This window comes from Chenopodium quinoa, unplaced genomic scaffold (genome assembly GCF_001683475.1).
Source record: "Chenopodium quinoa cultivar QQ74 unplaced genomic scaffold, ASM168347v1, whole genome shotgun sequence".
NCBI lineage: Eukaryota > Viridiplantae > Streptophyta > Magnoliopsida > Caryophyllales > Amaranthaceae > Chenopodium > Chenopodium quinoa.
In genome coordinates, this window is record NW_018742204.1 from 17,341,568 (window position 1) to 17,362,868 (window position 21,301).

General features: G+C 37.4%; 2 protein-coding genes across 2 annotated transcripts; both read right to left on the reverse strand.

Annotated features, from left to right (window-relative positions):
* Positions 1-7,890: 7,890 nt before the first annotated feature.
* On the reverse strand, positions 7,891-9,749 carry LOC110720620. Its single transcript, XM_021899667.1, has 2 exons — positions 8,891-9,749; positions 7,891-8,210 (listed from the first exon to the last, which is right to left on the reverse strand). The coding sequence occupies exons 1-2, from the start codon at positions 9,444-9,446 to the stop codon at positions 8,188-8,190; spliced, it is 579 nt and encodes a 192-aa protein (XP_021755359.1). The 5' UTR covers positions 9,447-9,749; the 3' UTR covers positions 7,891-8,187.
* A 6,392-nt stretch (positions 9,750-16,141) lies between these two features.
* On the reverse strand, positions 16,142-17,975 carry LOC110720610. The gene is made up of 2 exons (XM_021899655.1): positions 17,408-17,975; positions 16,142-17,311 (listed from the first exon to the last, which is right to left on the reverse strand). The coding sequence occupies exons 1-2, from the start codon at positions 17,722-17,724 to the stop codon at positions 16,444-16,446; spliced, it is 1,185 nt and encodes a 394-aa protein (XP_021755347.1). The 5' UTR covers positions 17,725-17,975; the 3' UTR covers positions 16,142-16,443.
* Between the last annotated feature and the right edge of the window lie 3,326 nt (positions 17,976-21,301).

Consider the following 21,301-nt stretch of genomic DNA (forward strand, 5'->3'; position numbering starts at 1 on the left):
CCCGTCCCACGGTCATATTTGTGCTTATTTGAGCTCTGCGGAGCTATTTTTCCTACTAATATATGTTTTCTAGTGTTTTTGTAGAGTTGGTATTATTTTGTAGGAATTTGCATTTTTATGACAATTCCCGAGCTTATTGAGCCACTACAAAGACAATGGAGTCGGATCGTATTTTATGAACAAATATTTTAAGCCCAAGACCGAGTTAGAGGAATTTAATAATTCGGTGATTAAGGGCTCAATTGGTGAAGAGTCCAAATTTTACAAGCTGGTATTACAGCCAAGTCCAAAGAGGAGGTTGGGATCAAGTTTTGAACCAGACCAATTCAAGTTACAAGATCCAATCTCGCGAGTCTGTTGGGTGTAAGGATAGCGGGCCCGATCGAAAGACTGATTATTGCTGCTACTTTGATTCGGTTGGACCTTGATGCAAAACAACCCAATAGCTTTGGTTTTTACGTAGGACGTGACTTGCCTCTTAGACTTTACAAAGGATTTTGTTAGGAGTTGGATTGTTAGTGGGATTGGTGGCCATTAACTTTTCTTTTATATAAAGGGGAATAAGGGAGTACGGTAGTAGCAGGTAGTTTTAGATGAGTTTTTTTAGTTTAGTTTTTAATTATTGTTATTACTTTGTTTTATGTTTTTATTCTCTTTCTCTCTCTAACTTTTCTCTCTCTCCCTTAATTAAACTCTTAGTATTATTTTCTCTCTTGTTTCTCTCTCTACAACTCTTGGTTTAATCTCAGGTTATTTATTTTCTTTCTTTCATCACGTCTCCTTTAATTGCTTTGTTTAGTTTATATTTAATTATGTCTGAGTAGTTTTATTTCTAGGGTTTATGGGGATCTAATAAATGATATGAAGGGGTAATTTTGTGATTGTTAATTATCAATGCTTGGTTAATTTCCTATTGATTGATTTAATGCTATGCAATTAGGTTTGGCCAGATTTAATTGTATGAGTTTAGCAATATTAATTCGAGATTCGACAGATGAGAATTGATGTTTAGGCTTAGTTTCAATAGGCGGACTAATTTATAAATGGTTAAGTCGAGATTCGACAGATGAGATTTAATACCGGTAAATTAACTCTGTGATTATAATACGTAGCGAAAGCCCTTTATAATCTGATTAATCAATGCTTGATGATTGCTTATTATGATTTGCCCTGGAATATTGTTTATTAGTGAACATATGCCCTAGGTCTTTTAATATTTGATTTCTCCCTACTTTATTTCCCTCAATCTTATTCTTCGTAGTATAGAATTTATTCACAATAATATTGGTTACTTAGATAATTTAGATTATAATAATTAATTAGGAGTAGAAAGACTTGTTTCCCTGTGGAGTTCGACCCTACTTCCCTATCTACTTTAGTTAGAGGACTTAGGTAATTACTTTTGATTAGGGGATACGACTTTACCCTGTCAGTACACCTCTTGTGAACTTTTTGTTAATGGTCATCAATATAACAAGGGATATTATCTTACTGACGGTATTTATCCCAAGTGGGCTACTTTTGTGAAGTCTATCACTAGTCCACAGACTCAGAAACATAAATTGTTTGCACAACATCAAGAAGCAGCGAGGAAAGATGTTGAGCGAGCTTTTGGAGTTTTATAATCTCGATTCGCTATAATTAGAAAACCATCTCTTGCTTGGGATGTTCAAATACTTCACAAAATTATGTTTTCGTGCATCATATCGCACAACATGATCGTTGAAGATGAACGAGATACATATTTGAACAACTCTGACACATTTCACTTCATTGACAACCAAAGTGGTTCTAACGAGGATGCTTTCGAGTATCGTAATGAGCGTGTAGTAGACATCAATATATATTTGCAACGAAGAATAGAGATTGAAGATCAACAAGCTCACTTTGTAATCCCCCGTATTTTTAAATATTTTATAAATGAAAATTTATTTTATTTATAATATTTATTTGTTATTTTTCATAATTTAATTTCAAAAGTTTCAAATTATTAATCTGGGTCAAAAATTATTTGAACAAATTATTTTATGCACCTTTATTCTACAATTTATGTCCAATCACACAAGCCTAACCCATTTGTTTACTTAATCGACCCATTATTTTTATGAGGCTCAATCTTCTTATTTACCCTACAATTCTCTCCTATAAATACCCCATGAATCCCTAAAAATTTCCCACACAAAAAATTTAGTCTTATTTTCTTGCTCCTTAGTTTTATTAATTTGTGTAATTATAATTATTGATTTATGGGTTTTGATTTTATTGTTTGAAATTAATTTAATTAGTATCAAATTGTATTTTGATGATTAAACTTTATAATTTCAGATTTTATAAGTGTCATAATTTTCAAATTTTGTAAATTTTATAACATATGGTTTTTAATTATTGAAAATCATGATTTTAGGGGTTTTATGAACAATTGATTTAGGGCTTTTATAGTAATGATGTTTTGAAATTTTGGTGATTATAACTAATGATTATTTTAACTTAATTCTAGATTATTTTGAACACTTAAATTCGGGTTTTAATTTTTAGATTTCCGTTCGTTAATATTAATCCCGTTTTAATCCCGATCAGGTTCTGAACTCATCCGGATTTGATAAAAAAAAAGTAGTGTTTTTCATGTGGAAACAACTTTTTAAGAAAGACTCACTACCTTTTGTAGTGAGCACCACCCTCTCGTAGCCAAATTCAGCCTCTAAATATGATTTTTGGGCAGTTTTTGATTTTACCGAAGTTTTTTTATACTTAAAATATTATCCTTGAGTTAGATTAATAAAATTAAGGATAATTTGCTAATTACTACCGCAAGTTAATACCACTTTGTAAATTACTACCGCAAATTAAAAAAGTTATGAATTACTACCGCAAAATTTTTTAAGACGTTGCGATTACTACCAAACCCCCATTAAACCCAACTATGACGTCATTATATCCCTTTAACCCGTGTTTGACCATGGTTAAGGGATTTAACCAGCCCCCCCAAAAAAGAAAATGGTTTAGGGATATAATGACGTCATGGTTAAGGGCTTTAACCATGGGTTAAAGTGATATAATGACGTCATAGATGGGTTTAATGGGGGGTTTGGTAGTAATCGCAACATCTTAAAAATTTTTGCGGTAGTAATTTACAAATTAGTATTAACTTGCGGTAGTAATTGACAAATTTTCCTAAAATTAATTATGTTTAAAGTTAATTAAGCATAAATATATGTTTTATTGAAGTTTTAAGTGTTGAAAATGGTTTCTAAGTATTACTTTTGATGTTTTATAAAGAGGGTTTAATCACCCATTAAAAAGGGAGATTATTAGGGGTTTTTAAATAATTCTAAGATTTTTATTAAACTTTAAACTTGCTGTAATTTCACGTATAAGAGTGTATTTTAAGGTTTTTATGATGAAAATTTAAAGAACTATATATAAGCCTTTAATTTTAACTAAAGGGAAGGTTTTAAAGTGTTGTTTGATTTGGATTTTGAAGGTTTTAAAGTAAGTTAGTATTGCTGTAAATTTGATTGATTGGGTATTGATTGAAATGTTATTGTTTGGTTTAGGAGAGGAGTTTATTAAAGGTGATTTCTAGATAATGGAGACATGAGGTTTTTCTTTTATTGATGTTCCAAATGGGACATGGGTTGGACAACCTTGTCTATTGCTAAATCCAATGAAATAAATAAATGAGTTAGTTAATATCAATTAGTGAGGTCTTAATAAATTTGATAATTGAGTCATGAGTTGAGTCTGTATTTAATGATGCTTATGCTTGATTATTAGTAGCATGTTAGGTATTTTCTTAATTTATTTCGCAGCTTGTATGTACTCAACTTTGCTGATTGCGTGTTTTTGTGTGTGTCTTCCTTTGGTCATGGCCTTCGCCCCTGAATGACCCTGTGACGATCCAATTTTTACACTTGTAATATTTGGGAGCAGATTAATCACAGGTTCTTACATACGCAACATTCACATAAGGGTTGTGGGATTTTGAGTAGAGAGTTGGTTATTATTCGCAGTTTATTTCTTTTCATAAGTTTGAATTTATTTAAACTCTGGTTTTATTTATTTACTACTTTTGTGGGGTTTTGAATAAGGGCCTTAATGGTTCCAAGTTGTATGATTCAATTTGGTTTTGGTTAAAACCCCTTTTGAAACTTATTTATAACTAAGTTAGTTTTTCCGCTGCTAATTTTTGATATAGGCTTAACGTTTGAACACGTGGCGGTAGCACGCCAGTAATTCTCTTGGAATTGTTCAGGTTATTCACAGGTTTTAAGAGAGAATTATTGGGGTGTTACACACTTGCAATTAAAACACGATTTGGTTGAGCACATTTGGAAGAAATTTAGGCGTAACGAGAACAATAACAATTAGATTTCAATTATGTTGTTAAGTATGTGTTATGTCTAATGCACTATGGTTGTTTTTTCTTTTTTTTTTTACAAATTTTCTATTAATAAAAAATTTGTATTTTGTATCTTTTAATTAACAAAGTAATTAATAATGCTAATTATGCTAATCGCAGACAATTAACAACTCTAATTACGATAATTTAAGCTAAATTTGCACGCAAATAATGCTAATTGTAATTTCATAATACTAAAACGTAACTAATTACGGTAATAACAATAAATTACATATTAAATGAGATTAATATATTGTTAATTATGTATGTATTTTGATTTTTAGTAAAAAGATAAATTGAGGTGGGGTAGGTGAATAGTAACATGAACAATTGTTTATTGGTTCATGGTTAAGAAGAGGATGTTGGAAATTATTTGTATGGTTTATGTGTATGAGAGAGAAAGTATTTATTTATGTGAATAGTAATATGAACAATTTTTTATAAGTTCATGAATAAGGGTGCTCTAACTTATAACATTTTTTTTTCACCTAATTTAACTCTTATCTAAAAAGATAATTAAAAACAATTCAATCCAAAAAATTCATTCAACTGGATATAACTCCCACACAGGCACAAACACCACATTGTTACTGTCGCCTTCGTCACCGTCGCCGTCACCGCCGCATCTAACCACCACCATATGTTGCCGCTGCATCTACCACCACCGTCAACGTCGTCGCTGCTCATCACCATATTACAATGTCGTCGCCTGAGTGTTCCTTTCTCCCTCTTTTTTTTTAATTTTTTTTTACATTGTTTAGATTTGATGGTTTGAGGGGTGAATTGGCTAGTTTGGGGTGGTTTATGTGTGGTTAAAGGTGAGTACGGGTAGTTTTGGGTTGGTTTAGGGTGAGTGTCGGTGGTTATGGGGCCTGAGTGAGGGTGGTTGTTTCGGAGTGGTTTATGGTGAGTGTTGGTGGTTTTGGGTGGTTCGGCTGAGGGCCGGGGTTTGGTTTCGATGTAATTTGAGTTGAGAGGAGGTGGTTTTAGTGTCGTTGGGGTTGAGAGAGGGTGATTTTAGGGTCGTTCGGGCTAAGAGGGGGTGGTTTTTGGGTTGTTTCGAGGTGAGTGTGGGTGGATTCTAGGTGGTTTGGGCTGAGAGGGGGTGGTTTCAGGCAGCCGTTGGGCTATTTTGGTGGGGGGGGGGGAGGGTGGTTGCTGTTGGTGGTGCCGGAGTGGTGGTGTCCTATTCATTAGTTAAATTCACTATCTCTCTCATACCCTTAATTATCTACTAGAATTATTGAAGAACACCAAACATTAGTACCGACTGCATTTATGTCAATATTTTATTTTATTTATTTTTTTTTTCTTGCAAATGTCTACCTGTTGTAATAGGTCTCTTATGGGTTGAGTACTCTAAGTGAAACCTTTGAAACTTCAATACATTAAGTGAAACTTTTTGCAAACTTTAGTACCCTCTAGTACTCCCTCCGTCTCTAAAGTACATTCCTATATCTAAATTTACACGGGAATCAAGGAATTTGGAGCAACCTTAAAAGTTAAAACCCATGATTAGAAAGTACAATGGGAATTACAAGACATTTATTGTTGTCTTTGAAAAAACAAAACAGAATGTTATAAAATGCCTACACATGTCATTAATCCTTTGAAAAGAAAAAGGACCAATCACATTTGTTTATGAGAAATAAAAGAATCAATCAATTTCAATTATTGTCCAATGTGCTACACATGGATTGCAATTGTTCACATAGAACAATCAAAATATTGATTCTGTGCAACCATTAATTGCAAAACGGAAAAGTAATTAAAGTAATGTCACATCATACTGATTTAAGGATAATTTGGGGAATAAATTTGGAGAATAAAGATAATTTGATTAAAATTCACTTATATATATATATATATATATATATAAGGAAAGTAGAAATCTAATTTTGAAACCCAAACAAAAACAGTAGAAATGTAACATGTAACTTTTTATTAAATCGGATGTTCACTATTTTTAGTGAACGTCGGAAGGATGATGTCAGTTTGGTGGCCAAATTTTGGCAAGGAAAAAAAAAATACTTCCTCCGTTAATGGTTAATTGCAATAAAGGAATATTTTATATCTCACAAATAATACCCCTTTGTTGTAATTAACCATTAACGGAGAAAGTATCTTATTTTCTTTCCTCTTTATTCAACTGCTTCTCTTTCTTCTTCAATCTTCTTTTTCTCTCTCCTCTACTTCTCATCTTCTTTTGTTTTTTTTCTCTCTCCTCTTTTGGCGAAAATATTGAATTTCTCTGCATTACTCATTTTTTTTCAATTTTGTAAATTTTTAGTGTGTTGATTTTTAGGATTTTTCGTGATGTTTTGTAGTTTCTACAATGATGAAGAAGAATAGTTTGGTTCCGGTGATAATCGATGATGTTGATGTTTCTGTTCTAGGTTAGTGTTTGTACTCTTTTTTTGTAAATTTTTCGTCGCTTTGCTCGGTGAGATGGTCGGAAATGGTGGAATCAGCAATGGTTTCAGCTCGATGGGCGTCGCTAACGATGGTTCCGGCGGTGACTGTTGATTTGTTTGAGTGATTGTATAGTTTTTTCATGACTATTGTTAATTTTGTGTTTGATTTTGATACTCTGTTTTGCATATGTAGCTTAATTAGTTTTGTAAAAAAAAAAGGGTCACTTTTGTGGAAAAAAAGTCACCTTTGTGAAAAAGGATTATTTTTGTGTTAAAAAATGATCATTTTTGTGAAAAAAATGGTCACTTTTGTAAAAAAAAAAAAGTCACTTTTGTGAAAATATGACACTTTTGTAAAAGAAAAAGGGTCACTATTGTATAAAAAATGGTCAATTTTCGCAAAATATTCAATGTACAATAAAATTATTGTAAACCGGAGTCATGCAAAAGTTTTTGAAATGTAACTAAGGACGGAGGGAGTAATATTAACTCCAAAATGAGAAGAGGTCAATTTTGTAAAATTACCGACAAAACCCAAAACATACTGTACTCTGTTTCTCATGAAACATGGGAATTTATCCAATTGAAACCTGAAAAGATGATTTGAAAGAGAGAGAAGACAATTTCGCGCAAAGGGCAGGGAAGCCATAAATGTAGAGCAAGAACACTAGACCTTAATTTCAATCAAAGCTTTGAAGCTTTATCAATGGAGTGGGAGTTCCATAACGTCCAATCAGGTAAATTTTTCTAATTTACACATACATATGCTCTGCAACTACTTAATTTTATACAATTCTATCAACTCATTGTTTTATTTGTCAAAAATGTACTTCAATATTGTATAATTATACTTCTGTAATTTAAGATTTTCTAGTGCTAACCTCTAATTCATATGATCATATAACAATAACTTTTAATTGGTCTGCAAATTCGGGTTTCGGCCTCTCCGAACAGCCTATAAAAGATCCAAGTTCAGGATAATTGGGAGCTAAGAGAGAGAATAGACTCTAAAAATCACTTATATAGTTAGAGTTAGAGTTCATACTCAGAGCGTTGGACTAATCATTAGAGTAAAAACATAATTAGCCTCTCAAAATTTATGTTATTACACCGACCGACTAGGTAATTATAGAACCGGTTATACTACCTCCGTTTCTTATTATTTGCAATAAAGGAATAATTTATTTACAACAAAATTGAGGTAGTAAGTTGCGGTAATAGGAAAGAATTAGAGTACTTTGGCAAGCTAAGTAACATCCTAATGTCTGTAGTAATGCAAACTCTTAGTCAAATTTGCATTGTTCTTCATAAACATCCATACCAATCAGACACCAAATAGTCAAATATCACTTACTGGGTTGGTGGTAATGGTACTTATGGATGATAATTCAGGTTTGTTCAGAAAAAGAGACAATTTAGTGCAAGCCATTTTTATGCAAATTCATTTCTATTATCACTTGTCAAGCTTGTCGTGAGTGCTAACCGATAATAGGAGATGGAGAGTGTGTGAGAGACCTCCTATGTTCTAGTGATGAAAATCATCTCTGTGTTACATACTTTCCTTATTCCTGCTGAGATGTGCCTTTGTCTAACCAGCTAAAATCTTATAATATAAAGCTTCATGATTCTCAATTTAGCGTGAGATCATTAATATGTTTTGATATCCACATTGAAACTGATGGGGAGAGGATTGAAAGGTTTAAATTAAATCTGTTATGGACTATTCCTGAGCAGTTGTAATTAACGCTAAAACAATTGAAGGCTGAAAGCTTGGTTGATTTTTAATTACTGATAGTTCGAATTACACAGGATAAGCATAACTTCAGGTTATGAATCTCTAATGGCTTGAGGCCACAACTCTCTAAGGTACTACTCAATTTCTGGATGATCCCTTAACATACCAAACATACTACTTATACTAGAATGCAGCTTAACTTGTGATACTAGACTAAATTAGAAAAACATTAACTAAACACAAAGAAACTAGCTTGCTTTCTTTCCTTCCTTCATTCTTAATGGGATTTGTCTTCTACTCAATTAGAGTTATCCTGAAGAGGGGTACTGCCTTGTATTGCTGCTCCTTCTTGACCACGATTGACCTTCCTTCTTCGAGCATAGACTTTTATAGGCGGCTCTATCACATTACCCGCCGGCTCGAGATTCACCTTGTCCTCAAGGTGGAAAGTCGGAAATCGCTTTGCAATGGCATCCCCATCCTCCCAAGTAGCTTCGAACTGAGGTAGCCCCTTCCACTTAATTAGGACTTCCACACGCGACTTTCCCCCACTTGCCTTGTGACGGACCTCCAATAGCTCTTCCGGTTCCGCTGCCAATTCCATCTCCGGGGATATTTGCTCCGGAATTGAAGGATTAACCCAGACATCCCCTACGGCTCGTTTTAATTGGGAAATGTGAAACACGGGGTGAATTCTGCTCGACGGTGGAAGCTCGAGCTTGTAAGCAACCTTCCCAATTCTTTCCACCACCTTAAAGGGACCATAGTATCGGGCTGCCAATTTCTCGAACGGCCTCTTCGCTAGTGAGCGCTGTCGGTACGGCTGTAATTTCAAGTATACCGTTTCCCCGATTTCAAATTGTTCATCCCTCCGCTTTCGATCATCGTTCTGTTTCATAATTTGTTGGGCTCGGCTGATATTATCCTTCAACCCAATCTCTCTCTCGGAGCCAGCCCTCCAAACTATCCACCGGAGTTTGACCCGTTCCCAACCTCCATAACTTCGGTGGTTCACGGCCGTACACCACCTTAAAGGGTGACATCTTGGTGGTGGTGTGGGGAGACGTGTTGTATGAGAACTCGGCCCATGGTAACCATTTAGCCCATTGCTTGGGCTGACTTGAAGCAAAACACCGCAAGTATACCTCCAATCCCTTATACACGATTTCCGTCTGGCCGTCGGTTTGAGGATGGTAAGATGTACTCCGCTTCAATTGTGTTCCTTGTAAACGAAATAGCTCCTTCCAGAACAAGCTCATAAAGACCCGATCCCTGTCCGACACTATGCTAGCCGGGAACCCATGATGTTTCACCACCTCGCGCACGAAACAATCTGCCACCTTGAGCGCACTGTAAGGGTGTTTTAACCCTATAAAGTGAGCATATTTAGAGAGCCGATCGACGACCACGAGAATGGAGTCGAACCCCTTGGACAACGGCAACCCGTCTATGAAGTCCATGGAGACGTCCTCCCATATGGCTTCCGGAATCGGCAACGGTTGCAACAGCCCTAACGGGCTTTGCTGTGACACCTTGTTTCGTTGGCACACTGTACACCTTCTGACATATTCGCCCACGTCTTTACGCATACCAGGCCAGAACCAGTCGGATGACAACCGGAGGTAGGTTTTAACCTCGCCGTCGTGACCTCCGGTGGGAGAGTCATGATGCTCGTGAAGGAGAGTAGGAATGATGGCTGAGTTACTGGGTATTGCAATGCGCCCTTTGTATAGGACTCGTTCTCCTTCTAATGTGAATCCCTTTAAGTGCTCCTCTCCCTTTTCAAGGCCCATCTTGATCTGGCCCAACCATGGGTCTCTTTGGATTTCCTGCTCCAACTCGTGCCAATTAATGTGCTGGCAGAACACTAAGGTCTTTAATTGGGCCGTGGGCTGCTCTTTTCGTGATAATGCATCAGCTACCTTATTAGATGGGCCTGGGTTATGTTGGACCTCAAAATTGAAGCCAATAAGCTTCCTAACCCATTTCTGATAATCCCCTGCCACCTCGGTTTGTTGCGTAATGTACCTTAGGCTTTGTTGATCCGTGCGAATCACAAACTTCCGCCCAAGCATATAATGCTTCCACCTCACCACGGCTAAGCACATAGCCATCAACTCCTTCTCGTAGATGGATTTATCACGGGCCCTAATTCCCAAGAGTTTGCTATAGAATGCAATGGGCCTATTCTCTTGCATTAACACGACCCCCAACCCGAAACCCGAAGCATCGGTTTCCACCACGAACTCCTTGCTAAAGTCCGGCATGGCTAAAACCGGGGCGGTGGTCATAGCCTTTTTGAGCCTTTGGAAAGCTCTCGTTGCCTCCTCGGTCCAAGCAAAGCTATCCTTTTTAAGTTGGGCCATTAATGGGCCTGCAATGTGGGCATAACTAGACACGAACTTGCGGTAATAGCCGGTGAGTTTGAGGAACCCACGTAATTCCCTAAGATTTTGAGGAATGGGCCACTCTAAAATGGCCCTCACTTTCTCTAGGTCCATGGCAACCCCTTGATGGGATATGACATGGCCCAAATAAGCAATCTTGGGCCTTCCAAACTCGCATTTCTTCATATTAGCAAAGAGTTGATTTTCCAGAAGACACTCTAACACTTGTTGTAGGTGGATCAAGTGTTCTTGCTCATCCTTACTATAAATAAGGATGTCGTCGAAGAAGACTAGCACAATTCGACGTAAAAAAGGTTGGAAAAGATCGTTCATCAACGATTGAAAGGTGGCCGGAGCGTTGGTTAGCCCAAAGGGCATAACCAAAAACTCGTAATGACCCTCATGCGTTCGAAACGCGGTTTTGTGAGTATCTTCCCTCCTTACCCGGATTTGATGATATCCGGATTTAAGGTCGAGCTTATAGAAAACCCGAGCTCCGTGCAACTCACCAATAGCTCATCGATAACCGGTATCGGATATTTATCCGGTACGGTCTCTTTATTTAACGCCCGGTAGTCTACACAAAATCGCCATTACCCGTCTTTTTTTTTTACCAAGAGAACCGGGCTAGAGAACGGGCTAGTCGAGGGTTGGATTATGCCGGCCTCTAACATTTCTCCGATCAACTTCTCAATCTCGCTTTTCTGAATCTGAGGGTACCGATACGGTCGGACACTGACCGGGTTGCTGCCATCTCGGAGTATTATGGCGTGTTCACGCCCTCTGCTTGGTGGAAGCCCAACCGACATTTCAAATACCATGCGATACTGTGTCAGCAGCCCACTTAGAAAAGAAGGCACTTGGGCCTCTTTCACGGGCCCATGGTTGTCATCCTCTTGATCCAACTTATTGATCTCAACCCATACCCTATTCTTCTCCTTACTCAAGCTCCTGAACATGGCTTTCAGTGAAATTTGAGTCTTCTCTAAGGTAGGGTCGCCGACCAACGTCACCGGCGTTCCGGCCAGGGTGAATTTCATAATATGAGTACGCCAATTAGTGGCGACGGTGCCTAGTTTCTCGAGCCATTGCACGCCTAATATCAGATCGGCCCCTCCCAAGCTCAAGGGTAGGAAGCTCTCCTCCACCTTGACGCCACCCTCAAGCTCCACCACTACGCCTTCACACCTCCCCTTTCCTTTGACCATATCTCCATTTCCGAGCGCCACTCCGAATTCACTATCCCCCATCACTGCGAGCCCGAGCTCTCCTACCAAATTGGTAGAAATGAAATTGTGCGTTGCGCCCGGATCTATCATCACCACCACTCCCCTTTCCCGGATCTTACCCCTTAATTTCATGGTTTTTGGGTTGGAGAGACCAACCACCGAGCATAGGGAAACCCCTATGGCCGCCTCCCCTAGATCGGTGTCGCCATCTTCGCACCCAAAGGAATCTTCAGCTTCGTCGTTCCCCCCGTCTCCGAACACCACCAGAACACTCGCGCTTACACCGGTGGCCAACGCTCCACCTTTCATCACAGCGGAAACATAGCCCTTTCGACCGCCGGTCCTGGTACTCCGATTCAGTGAGTCGTCGCGTTCCTCTCGTGTTCTGGCTGCCTGTTGGGTTGTTGGGCCGACCTAAGTTAACGGACCCCTGAGACTCCGGGGCCTTGGGCCAAGTTTTACTTGGGGCTGCGGAATTTGGCACCCCAAATGTCTGGACTAGGCCTCCCTTGTTGATGGAAGAGCCAGCTTGGCTGGAGCCGGCAACCGAGGATCCCACCTGGACTCCTCCCCTCCATCCCCCAACGGTTCTCTGCCCTTGCTGCACCCTGTGTTTCTCCTCGATACGCCTAGCTACTTCCATAGCTCGTTCTAAGCTTGATGGATTTAGCAAACGTAATTCCGACTTCACCGCCCCTTTCAACTCGTTGATAAATTGGCCGAGCATAATGCTTTCGGGGATGTCCTCTAGCGGGGCGGCCATCTCAATGAACCGTCGGTGGTATTCTGCCACCGTTCCGTCTTGAGTCACCGCAAGCCATTGCTCGTGGAGGGTGCCCGAATGGGAAGGGCGGAACTCGTTAAGAACTCGCTGTTTAAGGTCTGGCCACCCATAGAAAGGTTGCCGCTTTTGCTCCCATTGGAACCATTTGAGAGCGGCGCCGTCCATGGCGACCACCGCTGCTTCCACCTTCTCCCTCTTAGTTAATTTGTAAAATTCGAAGTACATTTCAGCCCGTGCGGTCCAATTATCTGGGTTAGTCTCGTCGAATACCGGCATCTCCAGTTTCCGATGCTTCCAATGGCCTCCTCCTCTGCCACCGTCCCCGCCACCTCGCCAGCGCCAGTCGCCTTGGTCTTGCTGCTGCCATTCCTCCTCCTCATACGGCCTCTTCCTGACCGGCGTAGGAATGGGCCTCATCTCCAGGTCTGGGCTGTTCTCTCCCACCAGCGGAATGGCATGTTGTTGTGGTTGTGGCTGGGCTTGCTTCGCCTTCTCCATCTCTTCCTGTAGTTTGGAAATTTTTCCGCGGTCTATGGCGGCCTGAGTATCCACGGTGCTCCGAAAACGATCGACGCGGTCTTCCATTTTGTAAACCGCCACGGCGATAGCCTCCTCTGTCTTCTTTCGATCCTCTTCAATTTTCTTGCGTTCCTCCTCCTTTGCGGCCTTCACCGCCGCTGTAACCACCCTCGTGAGGTTATCATCGGGGATTTGGAGCTTCTCGTTGAGGGTCGCCATCTGGGTTTTCAGGCCCTCCAACGTCTCTTCCATGGCCATCAAGCTCTGTTGAGCATTTGCTTCCATTTTTTTTTTTATTTTTTTTTTTGAATTCTGGTACGGAGTGGTGTTTTCCGGCTGCCGGCAGTCGCAGGACCACCGCTCTGATACCAAGTTTGTTATGGACTATTCCTGAGCACTTGTAATTAACGCTAAAACAATTGAAGGCTGAAAGCTTGGTTGATTTTTAATTACTGATAGTTCGAATTACACAGGATAAGCATAACTTCAGGTTATGAATCTCTAATGGCTTGAGGCCACGACTCTCTAAGGTACTCCTCAATTTCTGGATGATCCCTTAACATACCAAACATACTACTTATACTAGAATGCAGCTTAACATGTGATACTAGACTAAATTAGAAAAACATTAACTAAACACAAAGAAACTAGCTTGCTTTCTTTCCTTCCTTCATTCTTAATGGGATTTGTCTTCTACTCAATTAGAGTTGTCCTGAAGAGGGGTACTGCCTTGTATTGCTGCTCCTTCTTGACCACGATTGACCTTCCTTCTTCGAGCATAGACTTTTATAGGTGGCTCTATCACAAAATCCCAGCTAACATGAATGCCTAGCTCCCTCTTCCCCACTGGCAGGGTAGCCGGGTAGGATGTAGGAGCCAACAGGGTTAAGATGTATACCAATCTTAGTTGCAATGATGCGGAGTAGTGGAGGTTATCTCCTTAGAGCATCTTCAATGGTATACAAATAGGGACTTGCTTGGAAATTAATTAAAATTATAAGCATGTAGTTTACCATTGGAGTGGAAAATTGATGCAGCTAGATTAAGCTACGTTGCTTGATTTTTCAATGATAGTATCTCCTATTAAACATATGACATGTGTATAATAAAACTATTTTAATTATTTATATTTCTTCCAAGCTACAGTATGCTATAATTAACCATTGGAGCACTTTGTAGCTACAAAATATATTAACTCCAATATTTGATGTGGCAAGGTAAGCTACAAAGTATTGTAGCTTACCATTGGAGATGCTCTTAAAGCCTTTATCCATTTGAAAACAACCATCTACCATTTAAAATAAGATTATCTCCTATTCTTTCATATTCCTTTTTTTTTTCTACCCTGATTTCCTTTTCTTCCCACAGTATTCTTTCTAAAATCAGCAAGCTCTGACCCACATCTGCTATCCATCCGTTTAACCTTTTATAGTCTCAACTCTTAAACCACACCATCCTTCTGCCAGCATAGCTATCTCCTTGTGCCGCTTGTTGCTTATCCAATCTCATTGTGCAACTTGTTGCATATCCAGGACTTCTCTCCCGTTACTCATTCACTGATCAACTGTCACAGTCTTTCCCCAACTGTAACTCTTCTCAGCAGAAAAAAACTGCTTTCATTTTTTACATCTCATAAATCAAAGCCTTTTAATTTTATTAACATGAAATGGGATAATATTGAGATAAACTCTGTTTTAAATAGTATTAATGACTTTAATATTTATCATCAATCTCTGTCAATTATTATTTACGCTTTTTATTCAATACCAAGAGAACTTAAATCAACAGCCTGAGCTCTTGTTATGTTTACCCTCATGTAGACTCCTCTTTCTGTTTATTATACATTGATGTGGAGAGAACAATTGTTAGATTATAGGCTATTTTAGTAGCCTTATATATTGATTTATGTATTTTGAGTTTTTGACTTTGTCTAGTTATAAGACAATACTTGTAGCCTGCAACTTCAATATCTAAAAGGAAAAAAAAAAAATACAGTTACCAACTTCAAAGTTCAAATAGTCCAAATGAGGATAATTACATGAGTGCACATAGGTTCACAATAATTTTTACATTGAATGGTAGGTGTAGACTAAGTTCTTTTGGTATATAAGGTGCCAGAAGGGCGGTGATGTGTACCAGGTCATGGACATCACGTCTATATGACTTTATTATCTAAGCTAGTTGGCATCCACCATAAGTGCAGTAGTATAGACTAAGCTAGTAGCAATGATTTTTTCAACCACAAAATAAATTTTTATAATGATATGTATATTACTGAGTAAATAGTTAGGGGTGGTGAATAATATTCATTTCAGGAAAATGCTCTCTTGATGTTGTACATGTTAAAGAAACTCCAGTGATGGTTCTGTAAAATGGTTGATAAAGCAAGTTTTAAATATGATCATGAGTTTTGAAATGTTATTGGTTCCAGCAGTTGATCTTTTCCAATTACATGAGCTAATAACTTCTATTATTGGTATAATATATGCTTTCTCTAATCTGATGTAGGTTGACTACATATAAAACCTACCTTTGGGAGTCATTGAAGCCTGCTTACACAACAACAGAATTTATTTAATTTATTAAAATGCTATATGCAAGTTTGAATGGCTGTCTGTGATTCTACTGTATGTACATATTGATTACTTCAATAAACATTCAAAAAATTTGTTGATTAGAAGGTAAACCTATGCATTAAATAATTTGCTTAATTTACTCAAACAAATGCTAAGTAATTTCAATATCCGCTAATTCTGTAATCACACGAACAAATTCAAATATTAAGAGCAACAAGATACATTATTGTAACTATTTTATTTCTTATGCAAAGTAATGTAATTACATATATACAATGTCCCTTGATTTAGCAAAAACACAGAGCAATGTAAACCTTGCAATTATATTTATGCTTATATAATGTGGATTAGGCTAGGAAATCAGTTTTTCAGATCTGTCCAGAAAAGCAGGACTCATTTATCATTCCCATTTGCTTCTTATCTGATGAGTGTGCCTGAAATCATATGTTAACACGTTGCTCCCATCACCCCGCTTCAGAACAAAACTTTCGACAAGCAAATAGCAACCAAACGTTTTCCAGTCTCGTATTCCTTCATATTTCTCTTCTTTTACCACTTTGATCCACTTCTCTTTCTCTTTAGCCCATCCAACTCTTCCTTCTTCCCACATTATTCTTTCTACAATCAGTGAGCTCAGCCCCACCCTATAGTCTTTTCCGCTTCCATCTGCTGCCTTGTACCACACCACTCCTCTGCCATCAATCATCTCTTCTTGCGCTTCTAGCTGCCCTGCTATTCTTACCATCTCTGCTGGAACCACCGCATCGACTATCACAGTCTTTTCCTGATCATAGCTTCTCTCGGCAGAAAAAATACGCTCCCATCTTTGCTCGAGTGTCATTTCATAATATACGGAATTTTTGATCTGATCTTTCTCACGCCCATCTTTGATGAACATGAAAGGGCAGTACCACTTACCAACAACCACTGACTTTGAAATTTCTTGAGATGGCAAAATATTGAAGTCCGGAAGACGAGCTCTAAGAGAAGGGTCAATACCTCGAGCCTCTCCCATGTTGAAGTTTTTTATAGATTTGGAGCTCATATGCCATCCTTTTCTGCGTAAAAAATGTGGAGGGTGACCATCAGGTGCTACGGATCTAGCTGAGAGCCTGCTTCCGCCGAGGCATGTCGGTGTTACAGAGAACTCAAACTGCTGATATATGTCATTTGCATCAAAGGGTGGTCTTGGTTTTACATCTCGGATGCATGGGATGCAGAAGCAGCAGGTGCCGATGTCGTCTTCTCTTGAGCTTGCATATGATTCCCTGTAACCATATATAGAAACATATGAGTAAAATTGTAAACTATAAAGCTATGTTAATTTATAACATAGTATGAGATGATTTAAGTTGTGTGTTTACCCCTTTGTCTTCCCATCTGCTTTTATTGCATAATATCGATTTGATGAGAGTGGCTGGTTGATGACAGGAATCAAATAAACCTCATCAACTGAAGTGTGAGAGCTTTCGCCATTGCTGGTTGTATATCTGATGGAGAGGCGCTTATTTTGTGGAAATGGCAGATTATTGATAGATGAACCCTTGATCAACCCGAAAAAATAGGTTGGTGTGGATTCCTCATCTCGGAGTACCAAATAACCAGAATTTGGACCTTCTGGAGCTGATGAGATAGCTTCTGGGGAATTTTTGTATAGAGATAAGGGTCTGGTTGTGTACATTTTTTCCCTCTATTCTTAGACACCAGGTGCTTCCTATTCTTGGCTGACTCAGGGATAATAGTTGGCACATCTTTGATATATATAGTCGCCTGATTATGTTATTTGACTTTTGATTAGATCTATTTTAACTTAATTAAGTCTTTATGCTGCCAGCTTTCATATGTTATTCAGTTGCCTAAACGTCATGTATGACCTTGTCTAGCATAAAATAATGCTTGATAATGACTTTGATCACCCTAACTTCCCTTTGAATATTTGGCACACAGTCAAATTAAAACATAGTTTACGTGATTATTATCAATTTTGGGTGGACATTGAGAGTAAATAATTCGATTTTTGGCAAGCCATGGGATTTGGGGCACATGCACAAGCAAGTCTTGGTCTTTTCACATAAAAACAGCTCTCAGCAGTTTCCTGTGTCCTCTCCAGATAAATTTCCTGATATTAAGCTAAATTTAATTATAGGATTGTACTAGTTAAGTATTGCAACCTGATGTCGTGTTCCTTAATGTAAATTTTGTGGTTCTTTTCGTTCCTCGGTGTTGTATTTGACCAAGTTTTGCATGTTACATAATCTTCAAAGATTTATGATTATGCATTATGCTGCATATTTCTCCAATCTGCTTGTTTCACTGCATTGATAATCAGCTTGGATTTCATTTTCTTGATTTTCGAAAACTGTAGCAGAGTCACTAAGCAATCAAATTTCTCATTGACTCATTGTATAGTGCGGAGTAGTATTTTTCTGGAGTTTGTTTGAGCTTTCAAACAGAACAAAAAAAAAAAAAACTTTTGTATTGCAAAATTCCTAAATTTAATGGATTGCTATGAAATTATTTTCTTGGTAAAAATTATGCGAGATAACATAAGATATCATTTTTCAAATACAAAAAGATGAAAACAATTCTCATGGTTGCAATAAATTGTGTTGTATATTTGTATAATCCATTCGTATCTATTTAAGCATTAGGTTGTACACAAAGTTTTATGCAACTGAAATAAAGTGAGTATTCTAATGTGGATGAGAGTGATGATAAAATATGTTGATAAAATATGAGTGGAAAGGTATTATGGAGTACTCTGTATAAAAACACAGAGAGATTTGGATATAATTAGGCATTTTCTACTTGTTTTAGATAAATGGTGCACTTATTTAAATACGGGGAAACAACTCTTTCAATAAAAAATATGATGAAAAAAATACGGGGAAGTAAGAGCAATTGAACAAATCCAATGACAAGCTAATTTGACAATTAGTTTGGTATGCCACATAAGTTTTTAAGCTAATTATCACTCCCTTCGTTTTTAAATAGTTGTTTCATTTTCCATTTCTGGTCGTTTTTAGATAATTACTCCATTTCCTTTTATGGAAAGCTTTTACAATATTTAATTAATTTCTCTAACGGACCCACTATAAATCATACTTCCTCCATCCCCTTTTGATAGTCCCTTATGGACATTTTTCACAGGAATTAATAAACACAAATAAGAATAATTAAAATGCATTGAAAAAGTAAATTGACATTGGGTATGCAAAAAAAAGTAGAGAGAGAAAGTAATAAAAGTACATAGGAAAACAAAATTTACATGGGAAAGTTAAATTTGCACAATTATTGTTGCAAATTGAAGGGAATTTTGGTAAAAAATTAAGGAAAATTAATATTAATGGTCGTTGGAAAAGACAAATGGGGTGAACATTTTAGGACTAAAATTTATCCATAAGGGACTATCAAAAGGGGACGGAGGGAGTATTTTATTAATTTCATATTCTCCCTCCTCCAATTTGCTTTTAACAATTTTTTATTCTTCCATTGACCCCACTATCTCTATATTTTATTGCTTTCTCCAATTTCTCCTAAAACTCTGCGAATAGAGAAATGGAGCAAGTATAAAAATCGAGGGAGTATTTTAGTTACTTTTTGCTCCAATGACTAGCTATTAGCTTAGTAGTAGTTGTTGGATAGAAAATACATGGAAAGAGCTTAATTGGTATAATGTGTATTTTATTGTGGCAAGTTTAATTTCCGAAGACAAAGCTAATTTGCTTAGCCAACCTAATTCAGTTTTCTTACTCCAATGGTCAAGCTAGTAACTAGAGAATTATTGCAATTGCAAGCAAATTCCTAACTACAATACGGAGTAATTGGAATTGCTCTAACCTATTGCCCAAAATTCGAATGCACTTTTGTAAGACTTGGCCCTATCTGAAATTTGCTCATTTTACGGCAAATGAGACAAGTTTGGAGTTTTTCAGTAGCAAAAAGAAGGTTCATGTGATTGTTTTAATTTAATACTTCCTCCCTTTTTCTTTTAGATGCAACACACCGTTTAACGCGGTAATTAAAAAAATGTGGGATTTATATGAAATAATAAACTTTAAAATAGGATGAGTGGTTGTTAGAAGTGTAATTTAGTATAATTTATTCCTAAATTAACTTTCGTTTTATAGTATGTTGCAAGTATTGTGACATTTCCTTTTTAGAGAAGTGTTGCAAGTATTACGTAAAAGAAAACGGAGGAAGTAGGAAAGAAGGGATGCAATCATGCAATGTCGAACTTTGATGCAAGCTGAAAACATGACGAAGGAGTGAGAAAATCAATTTCTAAAATATTTTTGGCGGGTTAGAGTTTGGAAGTGATAAACAAGAACTCCGTTGCAACAACACAAGACCTTAATTTCCACTTTGGAGGACTCGTGTTCGATGGAACCTAACCATCCATAATTGATCCCCGAATCTGGATTAGCTTGGTGGAACACCAAAAAAATTTCGACTTCTGAGGAAGTTTACCACCATGAGCGCAGGCAAATTCAAGCTTTGAAGCTTAAACAATGGAGTGGAAGTTCAATATTCTTCAATGAGGTAAGTATTCAACATAACACATCTATTTATATGTTTGCAATTACTTAATTTTGTACAATTCTATCCATTTCACTGTATTAGTTGTCAAATGTCCTTCAAAATTTGTATGATTGTATTTCTATAATTTAAGAATTTCTGGTCTGAATCTCTAATTTTTGTGATCATATGGAATTCTTTGTTTTGAACTGCAGATTCGGGTTTCGGCCTCTATGAACAGCCCATATAAAACCCAAAGTAAGGATATTTGAGAGCTAAGAGAGAGATTAAACTTTAAAATCATGTAGTTAGGGAATTTTCATAAAGTTAATGCAGAATATAATATGAATTTGGGTTCTTAATTTAGAGCATTAGACTAAGCATAAGAGTTAAACATGATAATTAGTCTCCTAAACAAACCTGTTGGAATTAGATTTTGGATGTTTCGGCCTAATTTATATTAGAAATTATAAAGATGTTTACGCCATTTAGGCCCTTTTTGGTTGAAGGGATTTGGCATGAAAAGAAAAGAAAGGAAAAGGTTTTAATATATTCTCAGGTTTGGTTTGATAAATGACATGAAAATTTAAAGGAAAGGAAGGGAAGTGAAAGGAAAGCCTCTTTACAAATTTTCAGCTTTCCTTTCCTCCCAAATTTGGAGGAATTTAACTGGAAAGAGAAAATAAAAGCATATTTCCTTTCTCTTCCCTTCATAACATTTCATTTACCAAACATTTGAA

What these genes read in the sequence shown, in the direction of transcription:
- LOC110720620 (XM_021899667.1), bottom strand. Translation starts at nt 9,446, where the DNA reads ATGAAACAGAACGATGATCGAAAGCGGAGGGATGAACAATTTGAAATC. An exon ending in CAATCGTGGTCAAGAAGGAG is followed by an intron (nt 8,211 to 8,890) that starts CAGCAATACAAG and finishes TCTTTTTCTGAA; the next exon opens with CAAACCTGAATTATCATCCA.
- LOC110720610 (XM_021899655.1), bottom strand. Translation starts at nt 17,724, where the DNA reads ATGTACACAACCAGACCCTTATCTCTATACAAAAATTCCCCAGAAGCT. An exon ending in GCAGATGGGAAGACAAAGGG is followed by an intron (nt 17,312 to 17,407) that starts GTAAACACACAA and finishes ATATGGTTACAG; the next exon opens with GGAATCATATGCAAGCTCAA.